Source organism: Rutilus rutilus, assembly GCF_951802725.1.
Source record: "Rutilus rutilus genome assembly, chromosome: 11".
Taxonomy (NCBI): Eukaryota; Metazoa; Chordata; class Actinopteri; order Cypriniformes; family Leuciscidae; genus Rutilus; species Rutilus rutilus.
The window spans coordinates 13,843,515-13,857,754 of NC_140216.1; the positions used below are offsets into that span (position 1 = coordinate 13,843,515).

At 36.4% G+C, this 14,240-nt stretch overlaps 1 protein-coding gene across 1 annotated transcript in view; it reads left to right on the plus strand.

Moving 5' to 3' along the window:
• myo1g (myosin IG) overlaps positions 1-14,240 on the plus strand; it is a 54,422-nt gene that overhangs the window by 26,571 nt on the left and 13,611 nt on the right. The window contains exons 17-21 of the mRNA XM_084422630.1: positions 193-416; positions 497-641; positions 2,504-2,608; positions 4,553-4,666; positions 7,774-7,931. Of these exons, the coding sequence (XP_084278756.1) occupies positions 193-416; positions 497-641; positions 2,504-2,608; positions 4,553-4,666; positions 7,774-7,931 (746 nt within the window). The remainder of the gene's footprint in view (positions 1-192; positions 417-496; positions 642-2,503; positions 2,609-4,552; positions 4,667-7,773; positions 7,932-14,240) is intronic.

Sequence of the window (14,240 nt, forward strand, 5' to 3'; positions counted from 1 at the left end):
CACAAAAGTATTTATTTATAATATTAAATCTGTTATATCATTACTTTAAAGATCATGCCCTAGATGCCTTTAGGTTTTGGTTTTAGAACAGAGCATGTTTCACCTGTGTTGTAGTCACATCACAGTTTACAGTGTTTGGTGTCTTCAGAAGGGTTTCCCTCACATTCAACCTGTATTTGTGTCTTTCTGCAGGTATGGAGAGGTGCATTAGCACGTATGCGCTGTAGGAAAATAAGGGCAATCTATACCATAATGGCATATTATAAATGCTATAAGGTGAAGGCTCACTTCTGGGAAGTGGAGAGACGTTTCGCCAATGTTCGAAACATGGCCGACTATGGGAAGAGTGTAGAGTGGCCGGCACCACCTGCGGCCCTGGTGCAGTTCCACAGAATCACACAACACCTCTACCACCGGTATTACCTTGGCTTCCATCTTCATGTCTTTTTCTTTATTGTTCGGCCTTCCTCTCATGCTTTCACTGCCTGTCGCTTAGATGGTGGGCAAGGCAGCTGATCAAAAACATCCCCCCATCTGACATGGCGGAGGTGAGAGCTAAAGTAGCTGCTCTGTCAGCCCTGAGCGGGGAGAGAGTGGACTGGGGATACAGCCGTGCCTGGGAGAGAGACTACTTGGCCAATGTGAGTTTTTCATTAGGTTACTCATTTAGAACCTTCACTTTTACATTAGATTTTTACATCGATTAAGCTTATTCAAGTTTTCAGTTTAATTAAGCCTTAAGCCCAGTGGTAAATCCATTGACTCCAGGAATCTTTGACAATCTTAAAAGAATAGTTCACCCACAAATGAAAATGTATAGCTTTCTGTGAGAAACAGACTGATGTTGTTATTTGCTAAAAATCTAATTCATGTTCATGTATATTCAAATATGAAGAAAATCTGTTTGCTCCCGTTGACCGAAACTTGTAAATTCATGTAATTTGTCCATTTATTTTCGCTGAAATAGTTACTTTTTACATTCACATAAACAATTTTTTTAGCTATTTTTAATGTTCATTATTGTTGTATTTTACAGAGCCACACACATGGCATGCAAAAAAAAAAAAAATGATTGAAGTTAATTAGTTTACCTCGTTTTAATTGAGTTAAATCATGGCCAAGATTTGGCAACAAATTATGATGTGACCACAATCTATATGACGTTATTGTTGGTTATCACTGTCAATCTTCACAGTTTCTGATTTGATCGCGCATTTAAATGCGGCTGTCAATCCAGAAACTTTGTAGTGTACTTATCAGAAGATTGTGTTAAGATTGTGGATGGACAGTAAACAGAAAGCAAGAGAAGAGCCCTCCCTTTATAAGCTCTAAAGATCACTGAATTATGCACTTTACATTAGTTAACATGAACTAACAATGAACAATACTTCTACGGCAGTTACTAATCCTAGTTAATGTTAATTTCAGCATTTATAAAAGGTTTTTTAAAATAATATTAACTTCTGGTAATTCACCGAACTAAAATTAACATGATCATTTTTATTAACTAACATTAAAAAAGGTTAATGAATGCTCTAAAAATATAGGTAAAACTATTTTAGGGTCCAATTCTCACTATTAAATAGTCACTTATTAGCATATTACTTGGATATTGGCTGTTTATTAGTACTTTTAAAGCACATTTTAATGCCTTATTCTGCATAACCATATTCTACATCCCAATCCTACCCAATTCCTAAACTTAACAACTACCTTACTAACTATTAATAAGCAGTAATTAGGGGTTTATGCAGGGAAAGGTCATAGTTAATAGTGAGAATTGGACCCTAATCTAAAGTGTGACCAAATATATTGTTAATTGTTAGTTCTTGTTAATGAATTAATTCACTAATATTAACAAATGAGACCTTACTGTAAAGTGTTACCAAGTTTCTTTTTTCTTTTTTACCAAATCCTTTTTGTGTGTGTGTGTGTGCTCAAGGACAAGCAAAAAAATATCTCTTGAAATAAAGTCAAGAGCCCTGGGGGTTCATCTAATTCTCCCTCCAGTGGAGTGAAATGAAGAGAGTGAGTCCTTGAGCTTGTGTTAAATAAAAAAAATTAAGGATTGTATTCTTTTTTTTTAAGAATTCTGTAGAATTTTTCCTCAGCAGCAAGAGATTCATTGTGATTTCTGTATTTCATAACACATTTTTAAAGCTCAAAAGATGCATGCTGAATGCTCGCTCCTGTCGCCACAGTGTATATCGGCTATGACAGATGAGCTTATAAAGACCTTTGAAGTTTTCAGATCATCTAAATGAGTCAAAAGCTTATTCATGAAGCACAGTTGAGAATCTGTTGTTGCAGATAAGGTGTCATATCTGTTTGACGCATTAGTCGAGTGGGCTGGTGACGATGATGACTGTTTTTAAATCCGTCATGGATTGATTTGAATTGTCATCAAGGAAACCATGGAAGCATAAGTGTGCATGTTGTTTGTGTTGCTTGTGTGACTAAGCTTCTCATGTTGTCATAAATCCAACGTGTCTCTCCATTGCAGGCGAAGGACTCTCCTTTGACAAGCACCAACTTTGTGCGCATCACTAAAGAGCTGAAGAACAAAGACCAATACGCCCAGGTCCTCTTTTCATGCTATGTCAGGATGGTAGGCTTTTTAAAATTATATTTCACTGTTATAAAATGACAAAAACTGTGCATTTTGTATTGCCAAAGCATTTGCAGAGAATAGTGCATAAAAGTAATAATGCATGTTTAAATAATAACAGTGCAAAAAAAAAAAACTAATATTAATTAATAACTAATATATATATTATTAACTAATAAAAAAAATAACAATAGTGTCATTAACAGAGTGAACAAACAATATTAGAAAATACAATCAAATAACTTAAGTGTGAAAAGAGAAAACAGTTCAATTGAGAAATAATGTAAAATAACAATGGTGCTAAAGGAGTAAACAATGACATTAAGAATTATGTTATGAGTAAACAAGCAATATTAACAAATAAAGTAAAATTACAATAGCGCAAATGGTGTAAACAAGCAAAATTAAATAATACAAATACCAATAGTGTGAATGGAGTAAACAAGCAATATTAGCAAATAAAATAAAATAAAAATAGTGTGAATGGTTGTAAACAAACAATATTAAAATAATTATAATATTGTAATAATATAGTAGGCCTATACATATAATAATGTCATAATAATTATAATAATAAATAAAGTAAAATTACAACAGGCCAGTATTATCAAATAAAATAATATAACAATAGTGCAAATGGGGTAAACAAGATATATTAGCAAATCAATTAAAATAACAGCAGTGTCAATGGAATGCAAGCAATATTTGCAAATAAAATAACAATGGTTACAAAGGAGTAAAAAACTATATTAAAAAAGTGAAATATAAGTGTGAATGGAGAAAATAAGCACTATCAACAAGAACAACAATAATACAAATAAGAAGTAACAAAAAAGTAACCGTTATTGAACAAGTTTACCGTATTATATAGGGTAAACATGGCAAAAATATTCTTGGACATGAAAAGTCTTTCTCCAAGTCACCAAGTCTCATTCACTTTCTCATTTTCTCACGCCTGAGCTGCTTTGACCATAGAGCAACGTGGGGCGGCACAAGCACAGCAGAGTTCTCAATGTTTTAATGCCATAAAGGTGCTCTAAGCGATGTCACGCGTTTTTTAGGCTGAAAATGTTTTTGTCACATACAGCAAACATCTCCTCACTATCCGCTAGCTGCCTGTCCCCTGAACACACTGTAAAAAAACGCGGTCTCTGCAGACACCCCAGGCTCCACAAACGGCAACAAAAACAAACTGGCCCAGTCTGGACCACGAAACATAACAAACAGTGTTCCAGCCAATAACCGACAAGAATGATTTGGGGTTGGGGGGTTAGTGCGCGTGCACATGAAGAGGGGGGTGTGGGGAGTGGAGGAGAGAGAAAGCATGAAGAGGGAGGTTAGCTACATGAGAGATGTCCTAGACAACGTCAACAACTAACATTAGAATTATATTCTCTTGAATTTTCATATGGCCGACACACGACCAAATAGACGACGTTACGATGAACAAATAGCAAAGAAGAGGGAAAAGGAGAAGGAACGTGCGAAGTCCCGAATTTACGTCGGAAAAGCCTGTTTCAGGACGCACGGAAGGGAGGGGGAGGGGACGGGATGAGGAGCCTCCGTTTTGTTTGACAATACTTCGAACATCAACAAGAAGTGACGTCACCCAACATCGCTTAGAGCACTTTTAAGCAAAGACTGTAAAATACACACCCTATCATAGCGCTGCAGCTATGGGTTTTGCTGTCATTGGTCCAGTTTATCTTTCCTTCCCAGCGAGACTCAACCACACCACCAACCCAATTTCACAGGCTATTTTTAAAGGCAGGAACATGCAGTACAATAGTAGAGCAGTACATAAACCTATCAACAGTGCTAATGCAAAGGTTGAATTTCATGAATTTCATTAAGCCCTAAATATTGTTGTAGTCAAGCTCAGACAGAGGCAGACAGTTTACCCCATTTCTGATTTTTCTCTCTCCTGATCTCTCTTTTCTTCAGCTCAACTGGTTCAACAACACAAAGGACAGAGCTCTACTCATCACTGACAAGCATATTTACAGACTGGAGCCCAAAAAACACTTCAAAGTGCAAAAACGAATATCTCTTGATTCAGTAAGTATTTCACACACATGGTCACCTACACTTCTACATGCACGCAGAAATGCGTATAATATAACAGCAAAGACTAAAACGAAGCCCTCAAAAGAAAGCAGACACGTCTTGGTATCTGTAATTGTCTGGGTTTTTTTTTTTTTTTTTTTTTATGCAACCGTGCAATGTGGGTCAATGCATCTGTCTGCTGCAGTCACGTTTTCTCTTTGGATTTTTGTTTACATCTACCAACTGGTCTCTCTTATTAGATGACAGCACTAATACTTCATATGACCGGACATGATGTCAGATGGCTTAACAGGGTCATTCGCAAACTTCTGGCTGCGTCTGAGTGAATTCAGGGACCAGAACAGTCTGTGTGTGAGGTGTCTGACCTACATTCTGTCTACGTTCTCAGATGCAATATAGTGAGAGAGGGATTTGGTCACACACTGCAGCACTGCAGTCTAAGCTCCCCTTAGCATAGACTCACAGACACTCACACACACACACATTAAACCTGCTATTTTATCCATATCTGTATGTTTTACACGTCTCTAGCGGAAGCAGGGCCAGACGTCTCAGAGAGATAGAGAGAAGCAATTGGGCAGTTCAGCAAGAGCTGCAGTATAATACTGAATCATGACAATTATGCACACATACTCTTTAACACACCGTTTTCACTTCACAGCTGTTATTGTGATATTTACAGATTTGAATATTCAAAAGATACCAGATCAACACCAGAAAAAAATACATTGAGTCAAAATAGCCGTTTGTGTACTCAAAAACATGTGTAGACAACAACATGAATCACATTTCACACCAAATTCTAAAAATCAAAGAAATTATATTTTGCATAAAGAAAATAACGTTTATTTTAAGGAGCATTAAGATTGTTACGGGAGTAGACGGGAAATACACTGGTGTATTTTTATTTATAAAGTCCTTTTAGGTCTATTACCCAAATATCTGCAAGATATTTCTGCTCTGCTTTTGCTTTCGCTAGTAATTGAAATTGGAGTCATTTATTTCAGTCACTGCATTTAAAAAAACTATTAGGGAGTGTTTTCATCACAGCTTGTGAATGTTTTAATTGAATGTATATGTGTGTGTAAATTTTAATATGTTAGTATGTCTTTCAGGAGATTTTAATTCTCCTGTCAGGCTGTCGTTGAAAATAAGAGCTCTTTAGTGGTTAAATAAGGTTAATAATAATAATTGTTAAATTTTTTCATGACTAATGAACACGTTTATCCCCCAAATTCTCTTTACTTTAATATGTGTCTGGATTTTTCACTTTTTTGTATGATGTATGATCATTTTTGTATGATGAAATAAGTTACAGCTTTTTAATATTTCATTTTATTTCAGTTAACGTTTATTTTATAAATTAAAATGTTTTTCATTTAGCAATAATAACCCTAATGCTACCACGATGTATAAATGCTTTAATAAGAAATTAAATTTAAATAATTTAAATACAATTTAAATAATGAGACTATGGAAGAGAGTGTGCTTAACTGTCATGAAATTAATGTCACGATCCAAAAGAAATCTTTGCGATCTAAAAATAGGCTTCAGTTTTGTTAAACAAAATATATTTCTTTCTTTTGATTTTGGACTGCAATATAATGCACATGTCCTGACAGGCTTTATGAGATTTACTCTATTATAATCTCACAGCCTTGCCGGCAGCCCTTCACTTAATGGGTCACCATCCAAGTGCATATTATGAACTTTTCCAACCCTCTCCGGTCAGGCCAGACCACACTGGATGGGTTCATGCAGTCCCAGACAAGGATATTGTTTTGTGACAGCACAGTACATTGTGGTTTTAATCTCATTTCACCATAGACTGACGCGCACACACAAGGACTCTGCACAGCACAGGGGCTGATTGTGTCAGTTGATATTCTAGAGCAGCAGACACAGACAGGGCAACCTTACGGCCTGTGCACACTTACAGTAATAACTATAATGATAAATAAGCATCTACACCAATGAACAATAACGCTCTGTTTATTATAAGCCTGTCATCTGTCACTTTAAATGCTTCAGTTGACTTCAATTCTGATTGGCTGTCAATATTTTTATCGTTCATCAGCTGGAAAAAAAAAACATTCTGAAGGTAATTCCAGCGATATTGTTTCTCTGTGTCATTATCGGTATAGTTGTGGTATGGACTCCTATTCTCAGAAAAATAATTCTCATAGAATAAGAATGAAACGATATAGTCTAAGTTATCATTAGAGTTTTCATCTTTGGTGTGAATGGGCCTTTACACATCTTATGGTGTTTTTACACATCTTATGGTAATCTGTTATATTCTGTGTGTGTGTGTGTGTGCGTGTCTGTTTGACTTGAACACAGTGCAGTGTTTCCAGGCCCACCCTTATTTCTCAAAATCTCAGACAGTAAGGTCTGCTGCATGTACCACAGGGCACAAACTGATTTAACCTGTGTTAGTGTGTTTGTGTGTACGCACATGTTTGTGTGTGCTACTGTGTGTTCATCCGAGTGGCAGTAAAGAGGCTTAACGCTGCCTGATCACTCTCTTCCTTTCAGGCACAGCGGTGACGCACCTACTGCTGTTCATAACCGTTCACGTTTGTGCACACTTAGAAACACACACTAGCCTTTAATGAACCCAATGCACACAAAAAAATACACAAAATAAATACTATTGTATATTCATGCTCTCGAACATTCAAACAGCATCCCCAGGACTGTTTCTATTCTCAGAGTCATGTGTACCAGCCAGGCACACACACAGTTTTCTGACGCACAACTTCAATTGGTCACACGTTTTGAGTAATTGAAACAATCAAGTCATTCATTCAGGATTATTTCCAGCACATTACTCATTCTGAAGGTTAATGAGTCAATCATGTGCTGAAGCACAGGAAGCTTTTTTTTTTTTGTGTGCTTTTTACTGTGGGTTTGCAAAGGCAAAGGTTGACTGAATGCCAGTAGTTGGTGGACAAATTAATCTGTTGGACTCAGGAAAGATGGATTTATTGGACACAAATGCTTTGACTTCATTGTGCACCAACGCATGCTATACAACGTGTTAACATGGTTTCATGTGTTTGTATTGCTGTTTTACACTCTCTTCAAACCCACAGGTGGTTAGTGTAAGCGTAACAAGTGGCAGTGACCAGATGGTGGCGCTACATACTGCCACTCAGGATGACATTCTGGTGCATTTGCAGAGGGGTCAACTGAATCCAAATCAAGACCGCGTAGGGGAGTTGGTGGGCGCCCTTACAGACCACTTTAAAAGGTAAGAGTCCATGTCAGTAATCTCCACCTTGCACATTTTGCAAGTGATGTGCAAGTCTTTCTGCGAGCATCACTATAACTATTTAACAATAGTCAACCCGTTATACGGGTACAATAGTGGTTCCGTTAGAAATTTTGCAATTCTTAGTGTTCCGGATTTAAACAGGGCCAAATCACATGCTGTCATACCACAATTTTTGTCCACCAAAAATGGTGGTGCTAAAATTCTCCATTTTCATAAAGAAAAAGCACCATTATTATAATGACATTTTTTAAAAGAAACTGTATAAAGTAGTGAAATTAATTTATGTTATTCATAAAATAAAATAAAAATCAAGGTTAAAAAAAAAATATTTATTTTTTACCTTGATTTGTATATAATGTAATTGTAATAATATAAAAATGTATTAAGGTATGCATACTCGTACCCATATATTCAAGGTGTAAGGAATATATTTTACTTGATGGTTAAACCACATGGCATTTTTAGACATTTGCATTCAACATTTGCTGAAAATTACGGTGGCCCGGAAAGCTCAATGCTCTGCAACTAAAGAAAACACGTGCAAATAGAAAAAACACAAGCAAATGAAGAAAACATCTTCATCAGTTTAACAACACATGTGCTGCAAATACTCACAACGCAACCAAATACAGAAACACGCTGTACTTGTAAGGGGACCCCAACAAGTGACAAACCTGGCTGAGACCGCTTATTGTTCAATGTCTACTTGTCGATGACCTGAATTTGCAATCCGTCTCTGTATTTGGTTGCATTGTGAGTATTTGCAGCGTGTTTCTGTATTTGGTTGTGTTGTGACAATGGTGGACAATTAAATATTTCCTTTGGATTCATTAAATAGCGTATAAAACAAAGGTTTTCGTAAACTGATATAGTTCAAAAGTTTATTGTCTGTGTGTGTTGCTTTATGGAAAATACACATGCTGATTAGTGTAACGATGGTGGTCTGCAGCACGACGATAGAGTCTTTATTTAGAATAATAAACACTCTGGAGATATCTAAGGAAACGTAGTAGAAAATGCAATCCACATAAACTTGAAACAACACCGAACAATGAACATAGGAAGCAAGGTCTTAAATACACGGGAGTAATCAACGGAAAACAGAACAGGTGCGTAAATTAATTAACTTCCAGGGAAACTAACGAGGAAACTGAAAATGAAACCAAAACACTACATGTTACAATGAGGTATAATATTATCAAAAAGATTTTTTTTCTTTAAGAAATTGATAATTTATTAAGCAAGGACGCATAAAAAAAAAATACAATAAAGATTTCTATTTCAAATAAATGCTGTTCTTTTCAACTTTCTATGCATCAAAAAATTTCTGAAAATATTTTAATCATGACAACTCCCAGAGTGAATTATTTTACCAGAATTTATTGGCGGACAAGATTTGCTATATTGCTGTCGCTGAACAAATGTAAACATGGTTTATGAGGACACTTCCTGTGTCCTCGTGAACCATATGGCTTAATAAAACAAAACATACTAAATGGTGTTTATTGAAATTCAAAAAATGCTGAGAGTTTTTTGTGATGTGTTAAGGGGTTAGTGTAGGGGAATAGAATGTACAGTATACAGACCATTACGCCTATGGAGAGTAAATCCCCGTAAATCACATATTCAAGTGTGTGTGTGTGTGTGGCTGGTGTGTAAGTCACTGGGTGTCTGCAATCACTGCTCCTGCACGTCTGCTTTAAACCCATTGTGCTGCCATCTGCGAGTCAATGCATGGGGTCATGCCCCCTTCACGACATCATCAAAAGGAGACGTCAGAGGGGCCTGTGGAAGTGTGGAGGAAGGCAAATAGTGTGTGAGCATGTGTGCGTGGGGGTGGGTGGGAGAACAGATGACCATGCACACACGTGCGTTTCACTCTATCCCCACTCGCCAAGACCACAGCGGAGATGCAGCACCCAGTATGACTTTTATTACTTTATAAAATATGTTGGATTTTTCCATTTTCATAAACGTCATAAGGATAAGCACAAAAAAGAAGACAAGATGGACTTATCTTCATTTAAAGCATATGTGAGGTTTCAGTTGAACAGATGTAAAAATAACCTTCGCCAGCCCTAAATTGAAAGTAACCATAATTTTCCAAGTGGGAAACAACATTCCTCCAAATTAGCATAGACCTAAACCAATATATAACCAGATAAGAAGTAGGAAAATTATACGAATAATTAGAGGTGAGGTGCATATGTTTAAAAAGACCCAAGATCATTGGCATTGTGTCTTCACAGTAAAAATATCCTGTTCATTTTATGGTATATAGAAACACTAAAATAATGCAATTCACTAAACAACAGAAAATGTAACACAAAACACCTTAATGTACATTACAGATAAGTACTGTTTTTTAAATAATATATATTCATATGATGTCATGCAGGGACTTCTGGGAGTATCCTTTCACAGTAAATTAGATGACTATTCATAGATTTTACTTCCAAAACCAGAAAATTGCATTTAATACACATTACGATTTTTACATATTTTATTACATACTACTTGTTTTTCACTATTCCGTTACAGTATAAGGTAAGATAACTTACACTTAACCAATTTAAAAAAAAAAAAGAAGTTTTTCTGTAAAATTACAAACATTTTTAATGGCTTTATTATTTCAATGCATTTCAGACCAATGTTTCTATAATGTAAAATATGGCAGTGGATTTCGGTACTTAATGTTTCTGTTGTACATTTAAAACTTTTGTGAAACTGACAAATAAACATAAAGGTTTTGATTAGTATTAATGCATACGGTATAAAACATCATTTTCATAACAATGAATCCGTTAGACATCTCACAGTTAACATCCTAATGCTATTTCACTTATTCATGTAATCATTGAGTGAGATGAAGGTAGACATCATTTGCTTGATGAAGAGTACGCTCCACATCTTCCCCCAGACTACTTAATAACGATTATACAATATTTCATATTCAGATATTAATGGAAATGAATATAGATGCAAGTGTTGGGGTGTTGGAGAAATCACAGATGATTTGTCACAATAAAAGCTTTGTGACTGACAGGATTAGATGAACATGCTCCTCATTAGCTTTCATCTACAACTCAATTTTAAGAGAACAGACAAATGTGCTAAGACCTGTAGGAGTAATATAGCAAATGGGTACACAAAATATGTATGAACTTTAGAAAAAAATTCAAAAAGTATTTAACCAAAACTTTTAACTTGCTGGTCTCAAAGTGATTTTTAGTGGATGTATGAAGTCATGTTCACACAAGTGTCCTATCAAAGTAACCACAGGTGTTGTAGAGAATCACATTAACTATGACCATCGTCCATTAAAGTTTGATGAAACCTCTCACATGAACTGGGATATAGTTCGTAAAAATTTAATGAATTTACATTCCACATTCTGCTTGGCATGCATGTTGAGAGCTCTTGTCTGCATCTCAATTCAAACAGTGATTCATTTCTGTTATGATGCCTCTTTAAACTCTGTGACCTTTCCTCTGGGTCATGCACCCTCACCTGACTTAAGCTTTAAGCAGTCAACATTATGACTGTGCCATGTGTGTTTGTTTGTGGAAAGGCAGCGCCAGTGTGGATGTGTGTGTGTGTGTGTTGGGTAGTTTAAACTCCTTTTTGGCCATCTGCTGAGACAGCTGTGTGTGTGTGTGTGTGTGTGTGTTGGTGACGGCTTGGCCAAAGGCAGTGTTAGGTTAGAGCTTTTTGTAGCTCTGGTGTGTGAGACTGTGAGAGCTTCTGGAGCCAAAGGGGTTAGCAGAGATTGTTTGTCTTCTTAACCACCCTCCAAAAATTACCAGTTGTGAATTTTTTTTTCATCTAAATAGGTCTACTTTATCAAGCAGTATAGTTGGGTTACAGAAATGGAGACCAGAATTTAAAGTATTAGTATGATCAGATGATGATGGCTGCTTTCATCAGCGGTATAGTCTCAGGTATAGAGGAACGTTATTATAAACAGGGCTTGACATTAACGTTTTTGCTCACCAGCCACTGTGGCTAGTGGTTTTCCAAAGTTACTAGCCACTCAGCATTTTCAGTGGCCACAATTTTGACATAGATTCCATGGGGGAAAAACTGTCATATAGATATTTGTAATATTATCTCATAATGTTGCAGCCGGTATAGGCCTTATTCGCAAACACCGGAAGTAGCTAACCGCGGCCATATTGTTGACATGACATCTGTCCTGCCCCCGCACACAGATTTGAGTTGAGAGGAGCAGTAGCCTAATGGCTTCATCTCATCGGTATCAAGAGAAGATAAGCTTGATTGTGGACCCATATCAAATAGGCCCAATAGCCTTAAGTAAAGATCCGTCCTTATTGCCAGCCGTAACTTATCCGGATATTTATCAGAGCTGCCAACTCTACGCATTCACCGTGAGACTCACGCAATTGACACTTTTCACACGCTCTCACGCCACACATCCATTTTCTCACGCACAGAAAAATCGCGAAGCAAAGAGGACATGGAGACCGACAGACTAGACAGAGCAGGTTACTTATGATATAAAAAGATCTCAGCTCTCAGATTCTGTCACTTTTATTACGAAATTCAAACAATAAATACCGTTTTGGTGTTTGTAAATGTGACGCGTCAGATCCCTAGCGGCAAGTGAACCGATCATCTCTAGCTAGTAAATAAACACGAATGAACAATGTTGAAAGATACAGTACAACTTACCGAAATGTATATTCCTCATATCGACTAATCAATCAAACAAACAAAGGGGTCAATCAAACAGCTGGAGAAAAATTATGTCACGTAACATTTACCTCAGGAAAGCCATGATGACCATAATATATAGGCTATAGCACGTTAGTTGGCTAGAAAAAATAGCTATATAGAGTATTTTGCTAAATATGTGTACTATATTACATATTTATTATATTTTTTACTTATATCATTAAATAAAGTTATTATAATAAAAAAACGCATTATCTCTCTCTGTATGTGTTTACAGCATTAGGTGAGTTGTTTTTTTCTTGAGAAAAATTAATGCCTATCTTGTGTAGCCTATACCCAATATTTATTCAAATGAGTCAATATTAAATCAAATCACAATAATTGAATTGAAATAATTTAAAAAACATGTTGTCACTAAACCTAATAAAATTCAGTTTAGTTACTAAAATGTTTTGACAATCACAATACATTTATTGTGATGCAATATTTTTTTTTTACATCCCCCCAATCCCCCCTAACATGTGGTAAAATGATGGGAACAGACTTGTTGGCTGAAAGTTTAGCCTATATTTATCCTAGCTAGCCACAAGTCTCTCTTGCGCTGGCTCAACTCCTCTGTCTCCTTCCCTTCACGTTTTCTGACAGTCGGTATCGCATAAAAACTAACTCCAGGGTTCTCATTGCTGTTGTTAGAACAGCCGTGTATTACACAACACACCATCACGCTGTTTAAAAAAAAAAAAACACAGCGATAATACCATGGATAATACCAACGCTGCCTTGCTTGTCAATTGACAGACTGACAGTTGCCGTGGTTTCTATGTCAACAACATGGCCGCCGCGAACATTGATGACGTAGATCGAATAAGAACTATATTAGGCTGCTGTCACTTTAAGACCTGACGCACAGACCCATTATACTGTTTTATATAGCAAATATATTTGGCTTTATGTGCGCACACTTTGGGATGCGTACAATTATGCACAATACGTGCAATCAAATTCAGGCCCTGTAACAGCAACAATATTCATCAGGAGGCGGAGCAAATAAAACGAGTGAGTGAGAGGAGGCGGGTGTGACAGTTTGCTGGCGTAGAGATGAGAGAGCGTGTAAGTGAGTATTTGGAGTGTTTCAGATATTTCGGTATCGATATAGAAAAATCTATATTTTTGACAACACTATACATTGCACTTAGTTTATTATTTCAGAACGAATATTTATTAAAAGACTACGATTGAAAAATGTATATTATATCAAATTCAACCCACCAAAGTGGCTTGTAGGAGTGACTGCGTTACACGCCACTGCTGAAATCCACACAGATTTGGCTGGTGTTAATCTCAAGCCCTTGATATAAATATAAATATTTGTTGACTGATTGTTTTTCAATAGTGGGGTTCGATACTTGAAGGTGCGATAGTCTTTTCTTCCCTAGTGTGATGTACAGTTTATCCGAGTGAAACGGCTTCTCGAACAAGAAAAAATGTAAGACTTGATTTTGTCCATCAGGAATTGATTGGATCATTAGATCATTGTGTTTGCTATTGCTGTAATTGGCAGGTGGTCCGACGTAGTGCCAGTAAACACAT